Genomic DNA, 27,352 nt, shown 5'->3' with positions numbered 1-27,352 from the left:
GTCCCTCAGCATGACAGCCCCGGGCTCGGGGGGTCCCGATGCGGCGTCCCGGTGCGCGGCCAGCCCGGCCTGAGGGGAGCGGGACCGAGAGGGGAGGGGCGGGGCTGTGAGGGGAGGGGGCGGGGCCGTGAGGGGAGTGCAGTTGGAGCTGTGAGGGGAGGGGGCGGGGTCATGGGGAGGGGGCGGGGCCGCTCCGCCCGCCCCGTCCTGAGGCGCCGCCGCCACGTGATCGCGCGGGGCCGGGGAGCGAACATGGCTGCGGCGGAGGGGTGAGTGCTCCCCGGACCGGCACCGGGACCTGCCGGCACCGGGACCCCCGGACCGCCAGCACCCCGCACCCTGCTAGGGGCACGGCGCGGCCGGTGGGGGCTCGAGGGTCCCGGCGGGCCGGCGGCGTCCCGGGCCGGCGGCGGGGGCCGGGCAGGCAGGGCATAGGATGGGGCTGGGCTGCGTGCGCTGCACCCGCGGCTCCCCGGAGCGTTTCGGGCTCTGCGCGGGGCGGCGAGAGCTGTGAAGGGTTCCATGGGCGGGTTGGCTCGCACTGCCTCGTCCCCAGCCTGTGTTATCCTTTAAGTTGTCTCAGGTTTGGGAGTGATGCTTTAAGGCGGCTTGGATTACATAGCACAGGGATTTTCGCACATTTTATAGCAAAATTCAGCCATTTCTTCCCGTGCTGTAGGAAGGTACCATTATGACTGTATCTAAACGAAGGGGGAAGTTTCCTAAGTTGCCGAACGCGCGTCAGGCTGGGGCTTGGCTGTGCCCCTTTGGGGATGTCCCTGCCCCGTGGGTCCCCTCGGGCTCTGATTGTCCCCAAGGGATGTCCCTGCCCCGTGGGTCCCCTCGGGCTCCGGTGTCCCCGAGGGATGTCCCTGCCCCGTGGGTCCCCTCGGGCTCCGGTGTCCCCAGGGGATGTCCCTGCCCCGTGGGCCCCGCCGGCTCCAGTGTCCCCAAGGCAGGTCCTGGTGTCCCGGGAGCTCCTGCCCGGCGCCCTGGGCTGGGCTGGGCTGGGAACAAGGACAGGGAGCGGCGCCGGGATTCCAGCTGTCAACTTTACAAGCAGCACCGAGTTGGCCGTGAAGAAAATACCCATTTTATACCTTGAACAGCCGTAGTTGCTTTCCCTGTTTGGTTCTATCGCTTGTTCCCTCGTGCTGCTGTCAGTGTGGGCCTCTTGCGCTTCACACATGGGATGGGGAAACAGCACTGAAAATTGTTTGGGCTTCAGGCTCATGTTGATGCATCTGTTGCTCAAAACAAACAAATAAATAAGGCCCAGTCAACAAACAAATGGCAATTTACTGAAAAGTAGTTTCAGTGGTTTCTCATCTTCCTTGAGATCTGGATCCTCTCTGTGGGATCTCAGTAGAACAGAAATGGCAGTCCATGAATCTTCTGCTCAAAAAAAACCATAAGTACAAAAGGCTAACTGAAAAATGGTAGGAAAACCAGAAATAAAATAGGAATTTTGGTTACTAGTGTGTCCTGGTGGTTGCTTTAGAACAAATCCAAAACATTAGATGAATCATACAGTGCCAGAATGCACGCTCTCTAAAATATAAAACTCCTGAAATAAACATTGAAAATCAGGAGCTCCAGGCAAAAGAAAAACATCCTTTAAAGAAACAGATGTAGTTTAATGTTCCTAGCTATATTTCACTTGCAGTACAATAAAATAAAAGCTCGTCTGTGAGCTTGGGCCTAAGTGATCATAAAAATTGTATGTGACAGCCAGCAGGAAACTGTCAGCTACTGTGGGAGGCCTTTACCAGACCGAGCAGTGGTTGAGTGCTGGTACCAGACTGGAGAAAACAAGGGAGCTGATCTTCTTTTGTCCTGTTTTGTTCTTGCAAGTATCTACTTTTGACACTGGCTAAGGTTTATTTGCAGAAGCTTGCGCAGCTTCAAAGAGGGACCACAAAGCAGTGCTTGTGTCAAATACACTTCTTTATCAAATGTGTAACTTCACATCAGAGTTTTGGGTTGTATTTGTGGCTGGAGATGCCGGAATCCTTGTGCTGACAGAAGAAACCAACCCTGAAGGACCATCCATTGGGTTGTATTAATTCAGTTCTGATACCTCTGCTGAAGTGAGTCCAGAGGAGGCCACGAAGTTGATCAGAGGACTGAAGTGCCTCTTGTAAGAAGACAAGCTGAGAAAATTGGGGCTGTTCAGCCTGGAAAGGAGAAGGGTGTGTGGAGACTCACAGCAACTTCCAGTGTCTGGAGGGGCTACAGGGGAACTGGAGAGGGACTGTTCATCAGGACCTGTAGGGATAGGGCAAGGAGTAATGGGTAGAAACCGGAAGAGTGGAAATTCAGGCTGGCTAAAGAAATTCTTAATTGTAAGAGTGGTAAGCTGCTGGAACAGGTTGCCCAGGGAGGTTGTGGACACTCCAGCACTGGCAGTGTTCAAAGGCAGGCTGTGCAAAGCCTTGAGCAGCCTGCTCTGGTGGGAGGTGTCCTTGCCCTTGACAGGGACGTGGGACAAGATGATCTTCAAGGTCTGTTCCAATCCAACCCGTTCTATGACTCTGTGATTTGTGTGTCTTGTGGGATGTAACTGAGTGATTAGAGATCATGGACCAAAATGAAAAGCTTCTAGTTTCTTCCCTAGAGATAATTTTATGGCAGTTTTTTTCCAAGGCAAATACCATGGTTTTACACTGCTTACACTGTAATTACATGTGTATTTGTAGGGTTGATACACATGTGAAGCAGTTACATATGTGTACCCACTCAATTTACTACAAGTTATTGAACAGCCAGTCCTATGTGTGACATTTTTTTTCTTGTGATCTTGAGTACTATGAGAGTTCTGTTTCCTGATTTTTGTTTGCCGTGAAAAGCTGGGTGTAGAGCCATCCATCCACCTTTTTTTAAGACTTCAATGCCCCTGTCAGTGTTGTCTCTGGAAAGAGCTCAGTGTGTTAGCTGTGGAAGGCTCGTGCATGGCTCTGGTGTGCCAAGATCTCTGCAGGCAAAGCAGCCCCTGTGGATGTTCTGCTGTGTTGTCAGTCCATCCATGGGGGTGCCGTCAGTTTGGTATCTAGGTGCTGGCAGGAGAAAAAAGAGACCAAGAGCTGTGGAAAAAGCAAACTCCTCTAAGTTGATTATTCGCTCTAAAACCTAGCTGGTTTTCTCTGCAGAATTCCAGTTGTGAAAGTAGGTGTATCTCCTGGCAAGCTGACTCTGTCTGAGGTATGAATTGACATGAGTGCTCAGCAGAGAACCTGAGAACAGAGCAAGACTTGCAGCAACACTCAGCCCTTGCTGCAGGGTCCAGCATGCTCAGCTGCTGTGATTTCTACAGCAGCCTTAGCACAGAGACCAAGGCCATGCCCCTGAAGAAACTGTGCCACTCTAAAACAATTGCAGAGGCCTTGCTCTGCTGTGGATTCATATTGTGGCATCATATTCCAACAGGGAAGGTGGGATCTGTTATGTCCAAGGAAGAACACGCTTTCACTTAGAGAAAATGTGCACAAGAACAATAATTTTGCACTAGAATGCATTTTAGCTTTAGCATTAAGATCCCAGTAAAAGGCACACTTAAGTGACTTAGTAAAACTACTGGTATGAATTGCTGCCTGCTGTAATTGTTTCTCCTTGAGTCTCATTTGGATTGTCAAAGGTTTTAAATGCAATAAAAGCATTAATATTAGACTTAAGGGAGAGGAAAAAGTGCCTTTGTAGCAACTTTCTATGAACTCCAGGGTGTAGGAATAGGCGTGGAGGAGAGAGGTCAGAGTTCTCTTTTTTTCCTTTTTTTTTTTTTTTTAAATCACAGAAAAAGATTCCCAAACTTCTGAAGTGAGTAAAATAGCAGCGAAGGTGACTTTTTTCCTTCCTTTGAAGCAAAACATGAGACAGGCTGTGCTACAACCTCTGCCTGTTGGTTTAGTTTGGGTTTTTTTATCAGCAGATACAAAGATCTGAGAGCAACGTATTATATAAGGGTATCTGATGATGTTCTTTCCTCCCTTATCTAAATGTCCCATAAGGTGAACATATGATTTCCAAGCTGTTGTACTTATTTCAAGGGATAATCATGTTGGAAAAGAGCATTTTCAGCCTCTTGTGCCTTGCTGAATTAGTGAGCCACAGCTTTGCACCTGGAAAGCTTTGCCTAGTTTTAGTTTAAGTTCACTATCTGACTTAAAACTTCCATTAGTTTTTGCTAGGATTGTATGAATCTGCTTCCTTTTTCCTACAGGCACAGGTGCCCAAAACAAAAGGTTATGCTGTGCTTCCAGGCTGTGCTGATGTTCAGCAATAGTCTGCAGCCCTTGTGATTACCTGCTTTGGTGCTGGGCTGTCAGGTGTGTGTTGGAAGGAATAAAAATAAACACATTTGGGTTTTGTGCACCATCAGCTGAACTTGTAAGCAGGTAATTTGAAAATTGGATTAGCAAGAGCAATCTTTTGCCTTCTAAAATTACTTACGCTGTTACATCAAGTGGTTATAAGCAAGTAAAATAAAGTATTTTATTAGTTCTTTTATGCTGTGGCTGCAGTAGGAAATTATAGGGTTTACATTTCTGAGGTTGATAAAGTCTTTAAAAGGTTATGCAGCTATAAATCAAAGGTTACCTTTCAGATTGCCTATGAAAGCTATATAATAATTAAGATGGGGAGCTTTGCTCCTCTAAGGTTAGGTCCTCTGGTTTATTTCTTGCCATCTTAACATAGTAACAAGTTAACTGCACCTTTCTGGCATCTCCTGTAAAGCAGAGCTGATAGAAAGTGACCATCCAGTCAGTCTTGGAGAAGCTGAGGTGGAGGGACAAACTGGACTTAAATAATAGGTTCTTATGGATAAATTTTATTGATCATCTCTAATACTGAAGCTCCAAAGCACAGCTTTGCTATATTAAGCATAAAAAAACCACCCCTCAAACAAACTGCTTTTAGATTCTTCTCATATCATCTGGTTAAACTCCTCCCTCTGCTCCATATCATAGAAAAGCTATAGTGCTTCTACTGGTAAAGCTTCAAAAACTGAACTTATGGACCTGAAACAAATGTGAATGAATCAGCCACATATTCTTGAGGTACTTCCAACTGTGGGATTATACTCTTTTCTCAACTCAGAGATGGAGCACCTGAGAGGTGTTTTAAATCTTTTGTTTTATTTTTAGTCTTATGTGAGGGGTGGCATAATATTGATGTTAACAAAATTGGAATGAAACATGGCTTAAAAAATGGCTTAAAGTGAAGAATTAAATTTGGCTTTTGAATTTTGAATTTTCAAAAGGTTTTGAGGGTTCTCTACAAATCCATTTCCCACATTCAACATCTAAAATTACTTAGTAACAGCAATCTCTGCTTTTAAACTGTATTCTTGCAGTTGCAGCTGTGTTGAGTACAATCTTTCTGGGCTGTCCCAGCACATTTGTGTTGCCCTAGGGACCAGCAGTTGTGCCCAGTCCATGCTCTGTGTTTGAGTTCAGTCACTGGCTGAAGCTGCTTGTGTGCATCCCAGAATAAACATACATACATACATACATAAAAAAGAGATTTGCAGATCCTGTCTATGGGAAATGGTGTTGTCCTGTGTCTGCTATCCATCATTTTTTTCTCTCTGTTTCCCAGAATGACTTGCTGAAGCTTGCTAGACTTAATGTAAACTTCTACTTCTGTTTTCAGCAACTCAGAACTAATTTCTTCCCTCCTGCTTTGCCTGTCCTCAGCTGACGTGGGCTGTGGTCACTCTGTCTTGTGTTACCCAAAGGGGTGTGATGAGGGGCGTGCTGTGGGCTGTAGCTGAGCCAGCCTTGTGTGTTTCCCCCTTTTTCCTTTGGGACTTGTGTGAGCAATGCTTGAGAAGGAGGTGTGTGTACAGCCTCTCTGCCCCATGAGAGATGAGCCTCTTGTTAGTAGAGTTAACTAAGCTAACGAACACTGTGCATCTAAATTGTGCTAACCACTGTCTTTACCATTAATTATCAATTGAAAACATCTCTTCTAGACCCTCTTTTTGGCTGGGGAATGAGACTTTGAAAGTGCCTGTAGCACTCTTTGCCTTGAACAGAAGACGACTGTGTGAGCGCCTGAGGCAGAATAAGGATGTCCAAAAGAATTCAATTGTTCTGCTGCAGGGTGGAGAAGAAACCCAGAGATACTGTACTGACACTGGGATTGTGTTTCGTCAGGTAAGAGCTGAATCAAAACTTCAAATTAAGAAACTAACTTTGACTGCATGAATTTAAAAATTATTTTAATTTATTTTCTCTTTATCTTTCAGATGCTTCACTTAAAACATCACTTAAATAAACTGGCTCTCTCACTTGCTTCACTTAAATAAATTGGCTTCTTTATAACATTGCTTCTTCACTTTGCATTATCTCACTTTCAGTGCTTTAGTGAAGGGTCATTTTCTGGTTTAAAGGGTCTAAACCTGCTCAAGGCCTTACTGCTCATCAGTGTTTGAATCTAATCTTGAAGACAGCAGTGGAATATTTCTTCATTTTTTCAGTCTTGTCTGTGACCCAAAAAACAACCTTCTTTGCGTAATAAAACATGTTACAGTGGACCTAAGCTGAATTAATTAATAGAAAAGTATATTTCATGGTTTTATAAAACAGCAGCCTATATCTTGGAATTTACAACATGTGTCTTTGTAAATTAGACTCTTCCTTAATACCCATGTGTTCTTCTGTCACAAATAGGACTTAAAACATTCTGAAAGTGTTGGTTTAAAAGAACTTAAATTATCTATATTCCATACCCTGTGTGGTTTCTGCAGTACTTTGTTTTGTGAGCTTAACAGAGCTGTTGTATGTTATGATGAAACAAACCCAGTAAATTCTAATATAGCTAGCACATATCTTAATGAAGCCATTAGTGTAGTTTTAGAAGAGATGCACCTTTCAGGATACTAGAGAATATGTCTGTTCTTACCAAAATTAAATCCTGTATTGTTGGGTGTTTTGTTGTTTGCTGCTTGTTCTTCAAATAACTCTTGGCTAAGGGCTGCTCCTAGTGCAGCTTCCTCTTCTCTGGGGAAGGTTGGGGTTTCACTTCAGCACTTGCCTTCACAACCCATTGAAGCTGCTCTCTGCTTTTGCCTTGTCCCTTGTGACATGGTTGTTTCTCTCTGATAATGCATTCCCTAATTCTAGATTGGAGGAATGTATTTCAATGTTTGGTGTATGTTTGTTGTGCTGAGTTAACCTCTTAATGGTAGTTTATTAATCTCTGATCCTTTCCAGTTGACAGCAAAAGGATTTGTGTTATTCTAACCTAAAACTAACCAATGTGAAAAGGTTTAGACCTAAACCACTCCTCTCCCTCCAAAAGCAAGAGACCTCTTCCATATATGTGGAAATAGGAATTAACATGTACTGTAGTGTATTTTTAGAGGTGGTAGAAGTGAGGTCTAAGAATATATTTTGTTTTAACCTAGGAATCTTACTTTCACTGGACTTTTGGAGTAACTGAAGCAGGCTGCTTTGGAGCAGTAGATGTTGATACTGGAAGATCTATGCTTTTTGTTCCACAACTCCCTGAAAGCTATGCTGTTTGGATGGGAAAGTAAGACCTGTCTTTTAACTGCATTCTGGTGTATCCAAGTACTTTATATAACATAACTGCCTGTAGAGCTCCAGTGTTTTGTCATTTAATCAGATTCCACCAAATCATGCCACGGGAATGGTATATACAGAGGGATATATACAAACAAAGATACAAAACACAATCAGTTGATATTGATGATGTGATATGAAGTGATCCACCATCATTTGGAACACAATACCTTGGAACCCACCAATCTCATGGTAGCTCTGAGAGGATGGTGAACCCTAAAGAAAATCAGTATCTTGTATTAAGCCCAAGCAAGGTAAGTAATAAAGTAGGCTTTTTCAAGCTGCTTTGCAAGTTTTCAGCAGCCTGAGCTAATGAAGCTTTCTGAATGGCATAAGGTAGTTTAGCCTCTGACAGGCTTTTTTAACATAAGCTCACAGACAGGAAAATGTGATTTAAATGCTATTCTATGAGTACGCCATAAACATCTCTCCATCTACCTTTGTAGTAAATACTGCACAGTGTCACAGTAGTGGAAGAATTGATTTATTTATGTATTTATTTATTTTCTCAGTCTTAATTTCATTTATACTCTCTACCAAACTGTAAATGTTTGTATCATCGACATTGTCTCAGAACACTGCATTGCTTCTAGTTTAATCTTTTGTCAAGCTGCTTCACTTCTAATTGAAGCTATCACCTTTATTGCTAATTTTGGGAAAAGGAAAACAGTTGTAACTGATCCCAGGTGCTGAATGTGCCAGACCATATGGCAGGGCATGGCTGCTGTCTTCTCATAGTGTTTATATGAATTTCACTGTCTTAGACCTGTCTGGGGACTGAAATTGTGATGGCATAAAGATCTGCATAGTGCAGTCTGAAATATTTTAGCTGTGAGCCACACCTGTCTGGGAGGGCAGGTTCTGTAAGCCTCCCATGTGTGCTCTCTGAAATCTGTTCCCACTTGGTGCTTGTTCCCACTTATAGACATTTTTTTTCCTATTCTTAAGTTCTCTTCTGCTAGTTCAAAACAGCTGTTTCATACCCACACTGATTGTGCCTAATCTCAAAAAGCTTAAAAATATTATTGAAATTCCAGCATCTCATTTTGCATTCTCAAACAAAATATTTTGGTGCTTATAACTAGTGACCTTTTTGATTTGTTTGTGCAGCACTTGTTATCTGTCCATTTACAGAATTAATTAAGTCTAGTTAGAAGTGGTTTATTGTCATTGTGTCTTCTTGCAGAGTATAACAAATGATCTTTGTTGCTTTCTAAATTCTTCTTACCCTTCCTGAGTCCCTTTGTTTGAATCTTGTTTTCTCTTCTGTCAGCCGTGGTCATGTACTTTTTCTGCTTGTCAGAAGGAGGATGGGTGAATAACTCATTTGTGAGTCAGTAGCAGTTCTGCTTCATAAGTTGGATGACAGAGGGTACTGCACACAGCTAGGGATTGTATTCCTTCCCAGAAGATTCAATTTTATCTCAAAATTAGCCCTGAAAGAAAACCACAAGTAAGTGTGCCTTCCATCCTCTGCAGTTCATTACTATAGTTTGCCTTGGAAGTGCTTCCTTCTGGGCCCGTGGAAGGCACTGTCCACCCACTGGAGAAACTGTCATTTAACATCAGTGAGGCGCAAATCATTGTAATGCTCTGTGTGGTATTTGGGAGGTTGATACCTTACAGAGGTCTGCATCTGCTCTGCTAGTTCATAGCACGGGGGGAGTTGCTTTGCCCCGTGTTTATTCTGTTTTCTATTTAAGACGTGTGGGAGTCTGTGAGTTTGGGCAGAAACACATAGATTCTCTTAAATTTAATGCAAAAGACTCTTTACTACAGTTCTACCACTGCTGCATTACTAAATGTATCATTTGATGTAGTGTTGTGCCTTCACTTCTGAAGACCACATATTTGAGTTGCTTTTGAAGCGTAGTATGGATAATGTGTCATTCAGAAGGGTTGATCTTTTTGCCTTGAATACAAAAATGGGGCTTCTTGAGTCCATTCAAATTGCAGTCTTAGTTTGGCCAAGGCCAGTGCAGTGTCTGAGGGTGCTTGCTTGGAGATCAGCAGACCATGAGTCTACCAAAGAGACCATGAGCACTGTATCTTTTCCAGCCTCACCACTGCAGTTGTTTTTGTGAGTAATGCTGTGTGCTGGGGTGGTGCCTGGGGACTCTGCAGAGCAGGTGCCCATAGAGGTGGGGAATGCTTCACTCTGGGCTGGGGTCAGCCCACAGCCCAGCACTCAGCAGTACTGGTTCTGAGGGTGGCTGCCACTTTGGAGGTGTTACAGATCTGGTAGGACTTCATGCTGAATGTGTGTGCTCTGAAGATTTGTCAAAATAGTTGGAAGGCTGCCTTTCAGAAGTCCTTCAAGCACAAAATAACCTCTGAAGCTTTAAAAGCAAGGAGCGATTTAGTTTAACTGGCAGACTATCAGCCTTGTCCAAAAAACCCCAAAGCCTCTTAAGGTGGCAGTTGCAGAATCGTTCTGAGGGTGATTGTAGGACTGATGGTCCTACGTTCATGGGAGTGATTGCAGCAGCATTGCTCTGGTTTTAAATTATGGCTGTGGGCATTTCTCCAGATGTTGGGCCCGTCAGTTTCTTAGTTGTTGGCTGGAAAAACCTTTCCAAGTAAGAGAACTACTTTGCCTGTCTCTTGTCTTGTACTCTGCCCCTGTCCCTCTGTCATTTGTAAGGCAGAAACACAGACTCTGAGAATGACTCTGAGCTTAGTGGGTGGCTTTTCTGCTCCTGAATATTTTTCTGTTTTTAACTTTAGAAGGAAGAGTTTAAGAAATGAATCTGGTAATATAGGATGGTAAAGGCTTCAGAAGTGTAAATGTTTTGTAAATGTCCCTCTTTCTTGGCACAGTCTTACCTAGTCAAGTTGTGGTGCAACAAAGCTGTTAGCCATCATTTCTGTTCCTGGAAAGCACTGAGTTGGTATGGCTGCATGTCTTCACAAAGACTTCAGTTTTGCTAATTAATGCTGCACCTGCCATTTACCTCCTTAATTATAAATGACAGAACTAGTCAGTGTGCTGATTAAAGATATTTTATAAAGTCAAACATACTGTACAGCAGCTGCTTTATGTGGAGAGCATGCCAGAATAACTTAATGGCCTTGCCACATAGAGTGTTTCTAATGGAAGACAAAAAGTATTTAACCCCTTCATGCTCTAACTTTAGAAACACATACTAAATGTATTAATGGTTCAGAAAAATAAAATGGTGCTGGTGCTGTGGTGCCCAATTAATGGTGCAGTTTCCTGTGTTTTCCCTGAAGCTGTGCTGGATGACTGGTAAGTATTGCAGCTTTAATCCAACATTGCACCCACTATAAGTAATGTTTTCCATGAATTTGATTGAAAACTATCTGTGTGTTCAAAGTTGAACCTTGGATTAGCACTTGGAGCTGTAATAAAGCACAGTGAATGCTTTGCAAATGTTAGCTATTTCTCAGTGACCTAATGAGGAAGCTCTTGAAAACATTGTCATAAATTTCAAGTAGGTTACAACCAAAATCAACCTTTGGTTTTGGTGATTACACTTGACTGACATCAGCAAAACTGGGTAGTTTTACTGCCTTTTGAAAAAACTGCAGAAGTATATGGGAGTTTTTTGTTTGTTTGCTTTTTTCCCCTTAACACTTTTGTAAAAGAAGGTAGCCTCCCAGTCTGTGTGGACTTTTACCTTTTTTTTCTTATAGACTTTTTGTGAACATGAAAATTAGAAGCTAAGAAATCAATTTCTTGATCTTTTTTTCTTAATGGAGATTGGTGAGATTTTATGGCATTTGTATTTTGAATAATTGTGAGTATTAAATGATGCACAGCATGATATGTTTATCTGACTGTATCATGGTGATGGAGACTGATGCATTAATTACCCTTGTTCTGGCAACAAGAGGACAAGGTCTGTAGAAAGAAAGATGACAGTGGGGACAGCTCTTTGGAAAGGGAGTTGAGTGGGGGGGCGGTTATAGGGAACGAACTCCAGATGACCTTAATTGCTCTTGTTAATGTACATTTTGCAGGAATGAAGGACATCTACAGGAGTTTTATTAATGGGGAGCATACAACTCCATACTTCTCCATAGCCTGCTCCAGAGCTGTATGTTTTTTGGTTTGACCTTCAGAATTGATCTGCCATCTCCTGATGCTTTTTATTGTAATTTTCTCTCTAAAATGAGATATGCTTTTCTTTTCATGTGTCTCTCAGTTTGACTTTTTACTGCAGTTGGTCACTTCCCAGTACCTGCTGAATCTTTATTTTGCTGTCTAAAAATCCCCACATTTTAATCACTTTAGGTCATCTTATTACTGTTTTGTACTAATTGGCATTGCAATTTATCTGCAAAGTTTGTTACCACCTGGAAATGTTCTCTGTGGATCTCAAACATACTCAGTTCTCCTTCTGTTTCTGAGTAGTGTCAGAACTAATTTCAATCTTTGCAGTATCCCACTAATCAAGACTTGCAGTCCTTTTCTGTTTATTGCTTTAACTTCTGGGAGCATCAGTCTAAATTGACACAGCACTTTTCAGGGTGGCAGTTGGAGGGTTTCCCAGCCCAGGGAATGCTCATCATTTTATCTATTTATTTATTTTATTTTCTGCTTTATTCTTTTCTGTTTTCGTATCATGGCTAGTCATTGGTTTCAGGTTACATTGTAGTGTTTCCCTCTAAGTCAATTTGAGTTATTTTGGAGAGTAGCAGTTAGAGAAATTTTTTTGTCAAATATTTTACTATTATTCAGGTAGTACATCTGTTGCTTTACCCTTCCTTTCAAAACTGCACAATAAAGCTGGTTGCTTTTGATTGACAAGACTTACCTATTCAGGGGTGCTTATTTTCCAGGATTCCAGTGATTCCCATTTCTTGTCCACCATTCATTTATTATTGTATTCCATAGAATCATAGAATGGCCTGGGTTGGAAGGGACTTTAAAGATCATCAAGTTCCAGCCTTCCACCATGGGCAGGGACAGTTCCACTGTCCCAGGCTGCTCCAAGCCCCAGTGTCCAACCTGGCCTTGGACACTGCCAGGGATCCAGGGGCAGCCACAGCTTCTCTGGGCACCCTGTGCCAAGAACTCAGCACCCTCACAAGGAACAATTTCTTTCTAATATATAATCTAAACCTACTCTATTTTAGTTTGAAGGTATTCCTCCTTGTCTTGTCTCTCCAGGCTCTTGAAAATTGACTTTCTCCATCTTTCTTTTTGGCTCCTTCAGGAACTGGAAGGCTGCAGTTAGGTCACCCTGAAATTTCTCTTTTCCAGGCTGAACAATCCCAGTTCTCCCAGTCCTCTGCTCATCCTGGAGCCTCCTTTGGGCTCTCTCTAGCAGCTCCAGGTCCTGACTGTGCTGGCCCAGGGCTGGGGCAGCTCTGCAGGTGGGTCTCACCTGAGGCAGAGAGGCACAATCCCCTCCCCTGCTGCCCCTGCTGGACTCAGCCCGGAGCAGGTTTGGGGTCCCAGCACACACAGTCAGGGCAGGGCCAGCCCTCACCCACCCCCAAGTCCTTCTCCCAGGGCTGCTCTTGACCTGTTCATTCCCACCCTGGATTGATCCTGAGGGTTGCCCCAGCACATATGCAGCTCTAGCATTTGGTCTTGTTAAACCTCATGGGATTCCCATGGGCTGCCTGCCTGATTTCTCTGTGGATAAAAATTACTTTTTCAGACTAATAAATATCTGGATTTGTCTTGCCACATTACTGACAATTGTTTTCTCTAAAAGTACTGCTCAAATGCTCAGATTTCTCGGTTTAGTTATTGTCCCAGTGTTCCTATTGTCCACAAGCCTTGGTCTGGGATGAATGTGTATTGTTTTCATGACTTTTACTTCCATAAGTATTTGTATAAATGTTGGCTTTCTTATGGCTTTCTTAAACAGCTGAAGTTTCTTATTGAGAAGGCTTGAAACCATAATAGCAATTTGTCTCAGTCCATTGACTGGCCATCTCTACCAGCGTACACCTTTAAGTGAATGCATCAGTTGGTGGTTTTGTAAGTGTTAAAGTGCTTCTTTTTCCTCTCCTATTTTTGATTCAGTTATATTGAGAAAGGAGCCAGCACTTAAGGAAATCTGTTTGATGATGCTGCACCAGAGTTTTTTAATATCCGGATGTGGCTTCAAACCACAGATGGAGATAGCATGTGTCACTTTGGTGGTGTGGCAGGGCATGTTGATAACCCCCACCAGGCATTTCTTATTTCATACTCAATATAATGTGCTACCTGGAGTGCTGAGTCCAGTGATATAAACTCCTGATAACATTTTGAAATATCTGAGAATCCAAGCTGGTTTTTTTTATCAGGCATGCTATGTGTTTTTTCTACAAGGACTTGACTGCTGCTGGTAGGAAGGTGAGCTGCAGCAAAAGAAATGTCCATGGAGGTTTGCCAGAAGTGCCCCAACACCTCTGCTCCTCCACACTGCCTTCTGCTGTGCCACTGCCCAGCCTGAGGGCAGAGCTCTGCTTCTTGTTGCCAAGGTGCTTCCAGTGGAAAAAACCTCAAGTGAAATACCTGCAGTGGTTCTTCTATTCTTGCACTTCTGAAATTCCACATTCTTACCTCTTGATGTTAACTATTTTCCTTAGGTTTTTATATTTCTTGTGCCCTGTCTGTCTGCTGAGAAGGACTCTCTGAAAGAATGTGGTCTCTGTTGAGAAACAAAAAAAGAAAAAATAAACCCAACTGGTCTGTTAAAATATGTTAGGGAAATGTATAATTAATAATAATGCCTCTTAAAAGTTTAATGTGAGTGTAAATCAGACAGATTGTGTTTTACTGCTGTGTACCCCTTGCTGGAGCCCTGGCAGAGTCAGAGCAGGTGGCCTAACCCTGACCTTCCCCAGTTGTGGTGTTTTTCCAGAAAGGAGAACATCGGCTATTGGCAGATTTGGTGTAACTTCCTTTGTTAAGAAGCATGAATTGACACCAGTGTTTGAGTGAAACACTTACTGTATATACTGACCTAGAAATTACACTTCATGCCTTAACCACTATAATTCTTATGTTTTTTTTTTAAAGAAGAGAGCTTTCTAATGAGTATATGTTATCAGTTTAATGCTACAAGAAATCTTTAGGGGATTTCAGTGTGTAAACATTTCTTTAGTCACAGTTCTTTCTGTATAGAGCCCTTGACTCCAAGGAAGAATTTTATTTGCAGAGAGGAATAAAGCAAAGGTTACCAATTGCAGGTTTTCTGTGTTTTTGTTGGGTAGCTCTTGGTAGTATCTCTTAAATGTCTAATTGAGGCACTGCTGCTGGAGGTAGAATTTATAGAAAGTCTAAAGTACTGTTCATCTTTTGGAAATGTCTGTGGTGGGAATAGCTGAGCAGTGAGAGCAGTGAGACTGTACACTTGAAATAGATGAAATAGGGAGGTCAGTGTTTGGCTTTTACTAGGACTTACTGTGAGATTCTCCTCAATACTTTATTTCTGATTTCCTAAGTCCAATGGCCTGTATTGCTGCTCCTGGTTTTTCTGATTCTGCATGATCTGTATGCCCTGGGAAGTGCAGTATCGCATACCCAGGACCTTGTGTGCAGCTCATGCTTGTGGACTCTGCTGTTCTGCCCCTCACACTGATGGGGCTTCACTTACAGTCCTGTTTTCCAGTCAGATCATCTTGAGTTGTCATCTTCATCCTGATTCCTTTTAAAGTCCATTATTTTCTCAGAATCCATCTTGGAAGTCCATATTTTCATGGAATCCATCTTACTGGAGACTATCAGAAGGAGCAGGGAGTCTCCTGTGTGCAGGTGGTTTTGTCTTTCATAGAGTGTAGCAGTAATCTAGAGAGATGTGGAAAGGGAGTACCAGTAAGGTAGTCAAAACATTGCTGGAGGCTGTCTGTGATACCAGCAAGCCCATTAGTTCTGTTTTGTTTTAAATCTGGCTTGATTTCTTTTAATCTTCTTGTTTGAGATAGTGAAATTCCTTTTGGAATATAAAGGTGATGGCACTTTTTTGGACAAAATCAGGAACATCTGCTAGTGTCTTTTAAAGTGTGCTGTGTGGTTCTTCCTAGCAGTTCTTGACACCCTCTTGTTTGGTTAATGCTTTACCATCTGTTAACTTGATGATATTGTAATGAGAAAGGAGTTTATGGGTGAATCTCTGACAACATTAAAACATTACTTCTGCATCCATTTTCCTCTTTCAGCTCTACATATGCTAATGTATTTCTGTTCTTCTGCTTTAAATTTTGCCAAGGTTGTTACTCTGTGTTTGCAGTCTCTCTGAAATTTATACTCTGCTTTAAGCTCATTCTAGCAAGGGCTGAGAAATGAGTTGTTGTCTGTGTAGAAATTAAGTGCTGAAGATTGTGCTTGTCCAGTTTTCTCCTTGTGCATGTGCTTTCCCTCATTTATGTGAGGAAAAATGTAATGTAACTCATGCTGTGTGTGTGCTGCAGTGCCAGGTACAGGTGCTACCTGCAGGAAAGTGTAGGCATTTAATTGGCTCGGGACAAAATGATTTTACCATAAAGTGGTGTTTTATATCTATTATGTGAAAGTCAGAGTTGAATGAAAGAAGCAGAAAGCTTTAGTGTGAAGTTTACTAGTTTTAGCCTTTCTGTCTCACTGCCTCAAGAATCATCCTCTCCTGATTTTGTGATACAAGCTTGGACAATTTTTTTGTGTATTTTAGGCAATAAAACTTGTAGAACCTATTAGGAGAGTACTGTACCCTGAACATTATTGTGTAGAAGTCTTTGTTACTGCTCTATTCTGCTATTGTTCCAACAATGTTAGTCCTTACTTTTAATTACTGCTAATGAGAACATCACTTTATGGGATCTACCTGAAGCTCTGGATCCTAAAGACAATAAGACTTGTGGATCTGTATTTTAATTGTAGGAGAGAGTCTTTAGCATGGCATATTGCTTTCTGTCAGTACTTGCTGTCTTCTTCCCTCACATAATAGGAGTTCCTCAAAATGGTTGTTGACTGGTTATTTTGAGATTCCTACAGCTCCTTTTAAAAAAACACATTAAATTAGTGCTTTTGGGTTTTGCTGGTTGGTTGATTTTGGGTTTTGTTTGGTTTTGGTTTTTGTTTTGTTTTTTCTTGCTAAAGCCAGATATAGTGATTAGAAATCATAGGTAATTCCCATTATTTGCTCTAATATAAATTCAATGATAGCATGTGTGGTCAGCCATCCAGAATACTGCTTTGTTGTCTGTGCCATTTGATAGTAAACGAATATTTCATTTTGCAGAAGAGCAGTTACATCACATTGGTGCTTATGGTAGGCTACACCTTTTGCTTTCTTTTATATGCAAGAGTGGAGTAAGACACCCTTCATCCAGAATAGCTGCAAAACACAAGCAAGGCCAGATGTGAGGACTTAAAGCATTCTCTGAAACCATTCAAATCTTACCATTAAAAGTGTATAATTTGTTTAATATTCATAGTGAACATACCATTTGGAATATTTTTTTCCTATATGAATGTTCTACGTTCTAGGCTATGCAGTTAGATAAATAATCTTGAACTATGAACTCCAACTGAAATGCCAAAGAAAAGCTAAATCAGACTGCTTCAGGAAAAGCTGAATTTCATTTTAGAGCTGATCCCCTGTAAAAACTAAAAACTGAAAATGTGTCCTAAAAGCATTGAAACATGGAAATACAAAGGGAATAAGTGTTAAATATATTGAAGTTTGGACAAATGCTTAGGTGCAAATGAAAGCATATACATAAAAATGTATATCAGCAATTAGGTTTCAAATATATTAGCAGGTGGCTTAGATGTTTTTCTTTCAGGAATAGCTATCAGCTATTATAAATTCTGTTCGCAGTTTTTCTTTGGCATTTGTGATTTAGATCCATCTCATTTTACTTCTCTTCTGAATACTGTTATGAAAACTAGAACACTTTTTATCGTGTTGGTATTACAAGGCTATTGCTCCAGAGTCCTTTAGCATACAAAGAAATGTTGCTTAATGGAATTCTTACAGTGATGTCAAATTTGTACAGATCTCTTAAGATTTGTGTTATGAATTTTTGTGCAATGTAATGAACAACAGGTTTAAAATGTTTTTAGACAATGAGACCAAGTTTCATTTGGTTTAAAGTGGAAACACAACATGGTTGATAAACTGCTGCAAAGAAATTGTGATTTGAATTTTGTCCAAATATGTAAAAGCTTTAAAATAATTTTTTCATGTATTTATAGATGTACAGAACTGTAATAACTGTTCATCTTACTGATGGATAAACAGAGGAGTCAGTGTTATATTCCAATTTGAAGATCACATCAAAGTGGAGCCTATCCTAACAATGTGGTCTGGTAAAATCTGAGCTGGTGTGATTTGGTTGTGATTTGATGAAGCATATTGGTTTTTAAACATACCATCATGTACCATGTAAATTTAGTTAAACCAAATGGAAAAGTTTATTCTAAACTTGGATTTTTTCACTTAGATGAGTAACTGACTGGAATCTGTGATTACTAGTTTTTAATGCTATTCTCCCTTACACTTTTGCTGGGGGGTTTTGTGTTTGATAAATGTGTGTAAGAGAAGTGAAGTGCAGTTATTGTAAGGTATTAATTTATTCTCTGACTTAATGTTTCACACTGTATTTTTACAGTGAAAGTTTTGCTGCAACTCCCCCACCGAGTAGAATTTTGTTTAAAATAAAGTTGTCACTGAAGTTCTCATTGAAGGATGAATCTTCAATATTTGGCACTTAAATAAAACCATAGCTGTTAAAATAAAGCAGTGAATGTATAACACAAATCTTTTTAAACTATAGCTTCACATCTTTAGGCCATCTTCAGCATTTCCCAATCACTGTGAAAATCTTGAGAGTAAGGAACCAAGTAGGTGATCTACATGGGGCAGAAAAACATGGAAGAGAGAGGAGTTTCATGGGAAGCATCAGCAGCAAATAAACAGCTTCATATTTAATTCAAGATAACTCCAGCTTTGCCCCCAGAAATTGTATGTGATTGTAAGAGATGAACTAGAGATAGTCTTTTGTTAAAAGTGTCCTTCGTGACTGAAAATGAGAAAAATGAGGTCCATATTAATGTAAATCAATATCAGTGCAGGACTCTTACATTTTCTTTCCGATGGCCATGAACTCTGAGATGCCAGATTTTTGCCTGGATGCTTGGCCATGTGTACGTGGGTGTGTCCCAGGAGTTTGGAGTTGGTTGTTTCCACTGTAAGAGAAAATGATGACTCCTGTTATTCTGGAAATTAACTATTGACAATTTTAATTAACACTGGTATTTGCTTGGCTGGAGTTATAAAACTATAGGGAAAGGATATTGAGCCTTTTTAGGGCTGGTATGCATTATTCTCTGTGGGTTTTTGTCAAGTTGTGTTGTCAGGGAATCTAAACAATTTTGCACACTCTGTAAAAATTAGGTCATTGCTTCTGTTCGCATCTGTTTACAAAAGGGTTGGGGTTTATATTTTTATAGGTAAATAGGCATGATTCAATTATATCAGGGATCATACCTTCCATTTGGGTAATCCTTCTAATTAATTTATGGCTTGGTGTGGATTTTTTTGCACATAGTCTCTGCAATGATTAATCAGAATTCTAAAACTGGCAGCCCATAGCAGCGTTACAAATGACAAAGCCAAACCTAAAAGTTGTAACCAGTTAACTTACTCTAGCTTCTTTAGAGTCATCTGTAAAGAGAAGTACTTCTCATCCCTGGGAAGTATCAGATGTACTTGGAATTATGATAACTGAATGTAAATTCTGTTTTTTATTATGCCAGTGAGCATTTGATGGAAGATACCCTGTGACAATGGTGATCAGTGCTAGCTTTAGCCTGTTTTGCATTCAGATTGGATAAAAATGGGTCTTGAGCCCTGTGTCTGCTCAGGAACTCTGCACTGGTACTTTTTACAGTAACTACTATGTTGTGCATAATTATCTTTCATTGAGCCCCACTAAACTGGGGAAAAAATGGAAGAGAGTAGAGAGACTATGGAAAGGTACCATTGAGGATCACAGAATCATAGAATGGCCTGGGTTGGAAAGGACCTTAAAAACAGTTGAATTCCATCCTCCCACCATGGGCAGGGACACCTTCCACTGTCCCAGGTTACTCAGAGCCCCATCCAGCCTGGCCTTGGACACAGCCAGGGATCCAGAGGCAGCCACAGCTTCTCTGGGCACCCTGTGCCAGGGCCTGCCCACCCTGACAGGGAGGAATTTCTTTCCAGTATCCTTTTAACTTGGCCTCTGTCAGTTTGAAGCCATTCCCCCTTGTCCTGTCAATCTGGGCCCTTGTAAATAGTGTCTTTCCACCTTTCCTGTCAGCTCCCTCAGGTACTGAAAGATCACAATTAGGTCACCCCGAAGTTTCTCCTGTCCAGGTGAACACTCCCAGCTCTGCCAGCCTTTCCTCCCAGCAGAGCTGCTCCATCCCTCTGGAGCCTCCTCTGGGCTCTCTCCAGCAGCTCCAGCTCTCTCTCCTGGGGCTGTGCTGGCCCAGGGCTGGGGCAGCTTTGCAGGTGGGGTCTCACCTGAGGGCAGAGGGGCAGAATTGCCTCCCTTGGCCTGCTTTTCTTCTCCTGCTTCTTCTTCTCCCTTACACTTGGTTGCTTTCTATACGACTTTTCTGTGTGACAGTGTAGAATTTTTTGGCTCTAATATAGACTTCATGTACACTTTTTCCTTGCACCTCTGTAGTTCTGCAATAAAGGTGGATTTGGAAATCTTCCCATAGTGGGAGAGGCAGCTTCATCACTGGAGCATCATGGATCCCATAGGATGGTAGTTTGTGGGAAGTGTATATGAATTTATTTTTCCATCTCGTTGGAGGTGCTAGATGCCTGTATAAAAAAAGTGAGGCAGAGCTGTGAGTGCTTCAGAGAGGAGCTGAGAAGTCTGGCTCTCAACTTTGTGCTAAAAGTCTTGCTGACTTTTAAGTGAGATAGCAAGGAGGTGAGCAGGGAGGTACATTTGGGAATCGTGGCAGCTTGTCATTAGGTGTGATGAAGTCAAAAGGATCTCAAAGATAACCTCATTTAACAACTGAGGGAGAGGATGGAGGATTGTGAGAAGCTGCTGTTCTCTTAGAGCAGAGAAAAATTCCTCAGCCTTGAAAGAACGATGAGCCACTTTTGTTCCTCAAAAGAGTCATAGTGTACATAAAAAGGATGTTGGAGGGATTAAAGCTGGAATGGATTAATATTAACCATAACCAAAGAATTAAATTAGTAGCTGTGTGCTGTAGGCTACACAATTATAGGAGGCAACTAGCAACAAAAAGAATGAAAAAGAAGTTGAGAAAGAGCTTGTGAAAAGAAATTTTCTTATTGGAGTGATGGAAAATGAGACTTATTTTTACTTTAACTGCATTAAATGAAGTCAGTAAAATCCAGCACACTTGTGAGTATGCTTTTATGAAATATTTACTTTACATGAAACAGTTTTTTGATTTAAACAATGCAGCTGATTATAAAAAGGTGCTTTGGATGTATTGTTCTAAAGAGCATACGTTACCATAAATTACCATTGGCCGCACATTAGCTGGTTTTACAGTTGGGATTCTTCTGATACCAGATGAATTGGTTAAAACTGTAAAAGAGAACAAAACCAGAAGGTGCTAAATCTGTTCGTCATGTTTCTGGATCATTAAAATTTCCAGTGTGTGAGGAATGAAGGAAGAATAAGGAGATGTCTGTAGGAGAAATAGAGTATGCCAAAGTTGGAGGTAAGGGTACTATAATCTAGAGGGTATGTAAAGATAAGAGAATACAGTGGGGCTTTTATTATATGTGAAATAAGCCAGGGAGAAAAGATAAATGATAATTGCTTTGAAATCTCTGTCACTGATAGGAAAAGTCTACACAAGGAGTATTGCAGAAGGGAACATATAATGAGATAGTTTTGTCTTACTTTTGAGTAGTACTTTCACAGATAATAAATTTTTAAAAATCTGTGATTTTTTTGCTTGAGAACACCATAAATGGTTTCATGTTGTTCGTGTCACAGCCCAGTACTATTTGGAGCATGAAGAAATGTAAATGATAAAGGAGCACACAAGATTTAAGAAGTGGACTTAAGGCAGTGCTCCAGCCTCCTGGTGGTGCCAGCAGCTCTGGCACAGGCCTGTGGTGTGGAGCAGCTCCTTGAGGTGCTGACCTGTTTGCCCCACCACTTCTGATGGTCCTTACTGCAGGGGTTAGAGATGCTCTTTGGCCTCCAGCCTCCTTCATTCTTCCCCAGATGGGTTCGTGCTCTTGTTGTGTGATGTTTACAGAGCTGAAGCTTTGGTCCTGCACCTCTCGCTCTCCTGCTGTTGCTCAGGAAGCAAAATGCACAGGATGATCCAAACTCCAGCACTTCCAGTCATGGGATTTTCCTCCTGTTTTCTTTACTCTGGGAGTAAAGAAATGAGTTTTTTTGTGGAAGGATGAAAACTGGGGATTATATATCCCCTAAATATAATTTTATTATATTGAGATGACATTTTCAGGATGACAGAGATTGTATTTATTTAGTGTTGGGGACATGCAGGTTGTAATCAGAGACTGAAGTCTCCTGAATGGCATCTGCCATACAGTGAAGGAATGAGCAACAGTACAGCCACTGGTACAGGAAACAGCAGGAGAGCCTGGAGGGACTGACTGCAAGCACATCCTTCATGTTCTTCCTGCCTTTAAAAAAATGTCTGTGGCTGGATATCAAGAGAAAAGAGTAGAAGAGGTTGGGTTTTGGACATGGACCTGTAAGTTGCCCAGTCTGTTGGGTTAGAGGAGTGCATCTTTGGTGTCCTGAGGAACAGAGGCAGCAGAGCCCACATCTTAATAGCTCTCAGTCTGCTAGGGTGATTACCAGGGTAAAAAATGGATGTTTTATTCACTCTTTGAATGTAACACAGGGCAGCCTGGTCTTTTGTTATTTCCACATCCTTCCAAAATTTTGTGAGTTGGAAAGTTGTGTATAAATGGCATGGCAAAAGTCCCTAACAAAACTGTCTTGCATAGGATGGGAAGAAACCACTTTTGTTCTGAGGAGACTGTGCTATCTAAACATGGAGTGGACTAAAGCACACTGATTTTTAGAGCCATGGCAACTTCCTGTGTAATGTCCTGTTTTGAGAAATAGAGTTAAAGATAAGATTAGTAAAACATTCCTCATATCTGATTCTATTGTTGTGATAGTAGAGAATGTTATTCCTTTGTCTCTGGCCTTATTAAACATAAGAGCAAAGCTAAACCCAAATATTTCTTTTTGTTGTTTTCCAAAGGATTCATCCCCCTGAATTCTTCAAGAACAAATATGCTGTGGATGAAGCCCACTATGTGACCGAGGTGAGTGGTCTGTGTCTCTGAATATTTTTTTCTGTGAATACAAAATCAATGAGTGGCAATGACTTTGCTTAATTTTAGTCCCCTTCTTACTGGATGTCTCCTGACTTGGTGGGATCTTCTCTCCCTTCCCTGTTACTGGAAAATATCCTTTTATCTTACAAAGCATATGTACATTTTTTTAAGGCTGCTCTTTTGATCTGAACACAGTTCTTAATCCAAAGGCAGTCTCATAAGCATGTTCTGTGCATGATGAGACCTGTCAGTGTGTAGCTTTTTCCAAATGATAAATATGCCACTAAATAAAATTTTTGGGATGCCTTGGAGATTTGAGGAGATTGCCGTCAAGGAGGTTGCCTGTCCTAGCCTGGACTTGGGAGCTTACATTAATTTTATGCCTCCAAAAAGCTGTTGGGAAAGGCTGCCTGCCTCACTCTTTATTTTCTATAGAATCATCCTATTACTTGAATTGGCAAATATATTCACATTTCTCAGGGCAAGAAATGTGCCTTGCTTAGTTAGGTTTGTGATTTAATTTCTGAGCAGATGTTTGTACACTTGTGCACCTGGCCAGAGATTGTTTTGGTAGGAAGGCTCAGCAGGTGAGGACAGTATTCCTGCCAAGCTCTGTGTGTGACTTTCATGGAGAGCAGCTTTAAGAAGACTCCTCTGATTCTTCTGTTACCATGGAACACTAACTCTGGCTCTCTAGACCTAAAGTTTTGCTCTCATCAGCTGTGAGGAGGTTTCATTTAATTTTCATAATGAGTCCAGCAACAAAGTAAAGTTAGATCTGTATGTCAGAAGCTGGGAGTGGTGAGAGCTGTGGAGAGGCTGATTTTTGCCATGTGTGAGTCGGAGTCCTGTAGTGTTCAGCTGCTCCAGTGCTCATCTGTCAGATGGTGAAAATTGCAAGTGAAAATAATACATGTTTTATTTTTAAAAATCATATTCACCTTAGTTATTTTGGGTCACTTTCTGTCAACAAATGTCCTTACTGCAGTTCTATGCACTGCTTTTTTACTGCTATAAAAACTTCAATGATGGGAAAAAGAGCTCTTAGTGTGGATCTGTAAATAAATTAAAAATGAAGGCTGCTTTTGACCTGAACTGCATGTATTGAAGTGGGAAGTTTGCAACATACCTGTTCAGCTCTCAACAGTTCCTTCTATAACTTTTGTCTTGTTTGCCAAGGAATTGTTTTTCCACCATCAGGACACCAGAGGCTTTTTTTTATAGAATAGCTTTATGCCAATGAATGACCAAAAGTATGTAAGTGTGTTATCCTGATATTTCATGAGATAAGGAAACAGAAAACCAAAAACAAACAAACAAACAAAACAACCAAAAAAGGTGGAATTGATATTTTCGAACTTCACTGCTATATACTTTCTTTTCTTAATAGTAGTAGTGTGCCATTAAGGTGGTTTAAAGTGGATAGAATATTTCTCCATGAAGCTGTCATGTGTTCACTGCCTCAAAATATGTGTGATTCAGCACCCACCCTTCTGCAGCTGCTCTGAAAGCCCAGCACTCTGCAAGCCCAGTGTAGGCAAAATCTGTGGGATTTTGTTCTGTTTGTGGATGTTTGAAGGAGGCTGAAGGAGCTATAAAAGGATCAGTCAGTAGAAATGACCCAGTAGAATAACAGTAAATATTCTTTGCTAATCATTTAGCACGTTGCAATGTAATAATATTAATGCAAATGTTATATGTGCAGGATAGAGCACCCTGGTGTTCTTTATTTCTGTGTGACTTTAAAACTTCTTGGCTCCTATGTTGTGTCTCCCTAATGGTGGCAGAAGACATGCATTTTAATTGGTATTTATGTCTTTAAAGGACACAGTGAACTTGATCACTGCTTTTCTGTCAATATTTTGTATTTTACTGTCTCTTGTTGCATGTCTCAGGTAATGCTGCAGTATCTGAAAGGTATCAGAGGAACATTTTTGTCTTTGCAGTTCATTTACTTTATATATAGTGAATATTGATGAAATTGGTATCAATGTGGTTATGTGGAAGAAAAAAGGCAAATAACAGTGATCTAAAACCTCTTTTTAGATATCCAGTGTATTGGCTTTGAAGAAACCTGCTGTACTTCTCACTCTGGTAAGTCATATTCTGAAGTACTAAATTTCTTCAATAAGGATACTAGTTCATGCAGCATTTCTTTGCACTGTCATTCCCTTTTTTTCCTCCCCATCTTACACCAAATTTGAGGTCACTTCTGTATAACAATCTAGTCCTCTGGCCCCTCCATGATTTCCAGATTTGTAGCCTCTGGCCTCATCTGGTGTGCATTCTGTCAGCCAAAAGCTGTATTGTTTTTCTGGTAAAACATGGAAAGCCTATCAAACATGATGGCCCTCAATCTATCTACACTGACTCCAAACTCCTTTTTCCTTTTCTGCTGTTCTGGTCATGCCATGAGCATGTTTGGGCCTTTCTGAGGAAATCCCACAGAGATTCAGGAAATACTGTTTCTTCATAGAGTGGTTTAGTAAGAACAGTTTCTGGGAGGAGTGAGGCAATATCAGATGCTTGCTTAGTATTTTGAATGGTGCTTGCTCATTTCTTGGGAAGAAGCATGAATGACTGGAGGTGAAGACTGCAAGTTTCTCTTTCCCCATCTCCTCTCTCCCAGCTGCTCCCTGCTTTACAGGTGTTTTGTAAACTCTTACTATCTGTTTTATTGTCTCTAATCTTTATAAAAATTGTTTGCTGAGTCTGAGCTTTCCCTTACAGCAAATGCAGTGGCAGCTCCTGGATTTCTTGGTTTTCTATGATAGAGACCAGGCAGAAATCTTAACAAAAAAAAAATCCCTCTTTAGGAAGGTACATGGCCTCAGATCTGAATTCTTTATCCATTAAGAACAGAGGCTCTAGTTTTTAGTCTTTCTTTCATTTATATTTGTATACACACATATACACTTAAAAGATGCCGCTATGGCTTAATTTCATGTTCTTTAAGAGAAATGAGAGAAATGGAACATTTGACTATCTTGTGCTTCTTACTGTGCATTTCTTCACATGGAGTTGTTGAGTAGTTATCACTCTGGGAGCATTCTGTTGTAATCAGGAATTTTCACATAATTTTTGGCTGAGAGGAGGGTGCTGTGGTGCCTTCACATTCCTCCCACTGCTGTGAAGAAGTGTACAGAGAAGGGAAGAGCACTTCTCTGTCTGCTGCTGAATGGAAACCTGGTCCTCTCCTCCTGTGGTCTTGCTCCAGAGCTGCTGCTCTGCAGGGTTCCCTGGGCACATGTCAGAATTGTTCATCTGCTGTGTGGTAGCCAAAATACTCCTGCTTATGCTGCTTGCTTGAATGGAAAGCTGTAGGGGAGCAGCAAGCAAATTTAAATAGTAACATTGCCAAGGTAGGGCATAAGAATTTATTTTAATACTAAATTACTTGAGAAGAGACCTTGCCTATTTTTCATTCTCTTGCCCTGTATAATTATAGGTCTCACACCTCCCTCTCAAGACATAGGAAATCAAAGCTTGTCTTTTTCCTAAGACATCCTGACCTGAGTTCTCTGCTGCTCTCCTATGGAACTGATTATTTCTTATATTGGACTGTGTTTGAACAAACAGTTGGGTTTTTTTATTTATTGTGATTCAGGTAAACTTATGTGTAAGTTTTCCCAAATACTTATTGCAATCAAGTTCTCCCCATGATTTAAATTTTAAATACATGTGTTTGGCTCAGAATCACAGTCCTTTTAATCTTTTTCTCCCAGCGTGGTGTCAATACTGACAGTGGAAATGTCTCCAAAGAAGCTTCGTTTGAGGGGATCAGCCAGTAAGTGACACAGCTTTTTTGTACATTAGTTGTTGAATTCATTTTATATTTCAAATTAAATTATGTTTTTTCTTGATGAAAGGATGTTGAATGGCAGATCAGATGCCAAACATTTTATTTCCAAAGAAATTTTGATACATGTTTCTAATGACTTGAAATACAGTTGTTTTTTTTTTTTTTTTTTAATCTCTCTTGCATCTAAGTTAATCTAAATTTTCTCTCTGTCTGTGTTTATACTGTAGCTATTTAAAACCAAATAGACTCATCCTCATACATCTATTTCCACTTTTGGAATTGGAATATTTGATTTTCAGATTGAAGAAAAATTAATCTTTAGGAGTAGCCTCTTTCTCTTACTCAGTTCCTTGTACATTATTAATCTAGATATTAGGGATTCTGATAATGCATAGTCTTGTGAAAAAATGTTACATTACATGTGTAAAAATCACAAATCACAAAAAAAGAAAAAAGGAATAATCATTTCTCTGTCTAGATGTGAGCTTTTAGTGTCCCTTAATGCTGTTTTTTATGGAGTTTGGCTACTAGTGAGGTGAAAATGTCTTCCTGCATGCAGTATTTTGAAAGGGCAATAGAAATACATCACAGCTTGCTCTGGGATGTGAGGATGATGGCTTCAATTTTTAATGAAATACAACTGTCCTGTTACAATGTCTTTTAAAGGAGATAATTTTTTTTTGTTTTAGCTCAAG

General features: G+C 40.9%; 1 protein-coding gene across 1 annotated transcript in view; it reads left to right on the top strand.

Moving 5' to 3' along the window:
- Positions 1-208: 208 nt before the first annotated feature.
- The window catches only part of PEPD (peptidase D), a 142,099-nt gene continuing 114,955 nt past the window's right edge, over positions 209-27,352 (top strand). Inside the window, exons 1-6 of the mRNA XM_083870097.1 lie at positions 209-269; positions 5,972-6,155; positions 7,409-7,536; positions 22,780-22,843; positions 24,902-24,949; positions 26,581-26,642. Of these exons, the coding sequence (XP_083726223.1) occupies positions 253-269; positions 5,972-6,155; positions 7,409-7,536; positions 22,780-22,843; positions 24,902-24,949; positions 26,581-26,642 (503 nt within the window). The 5' untranslated portion in view covers positions 209-252. The remainder of the gene's footprint in view (positions 270-5,971; positions 6,156-7,408; positions 7,537-22,779; positions 22,844-24,901; positions 24,950-26,580; positions 26,643-27,352) is intronic.

This window comes from Zosterops lateralis (assembly GCF_965231275.1).
Source record: "Zosterops lateralis genome assembly, chromosome: 12".
NCBI lineage: Eukaryota > Metazoa > Chordata > Aves > Passeriformes > Zosteropidae > Zosterops > Zosterops lateralis.
This window is presented reverse-complemented; position numbering and strand designations above follow the sequence as displayed.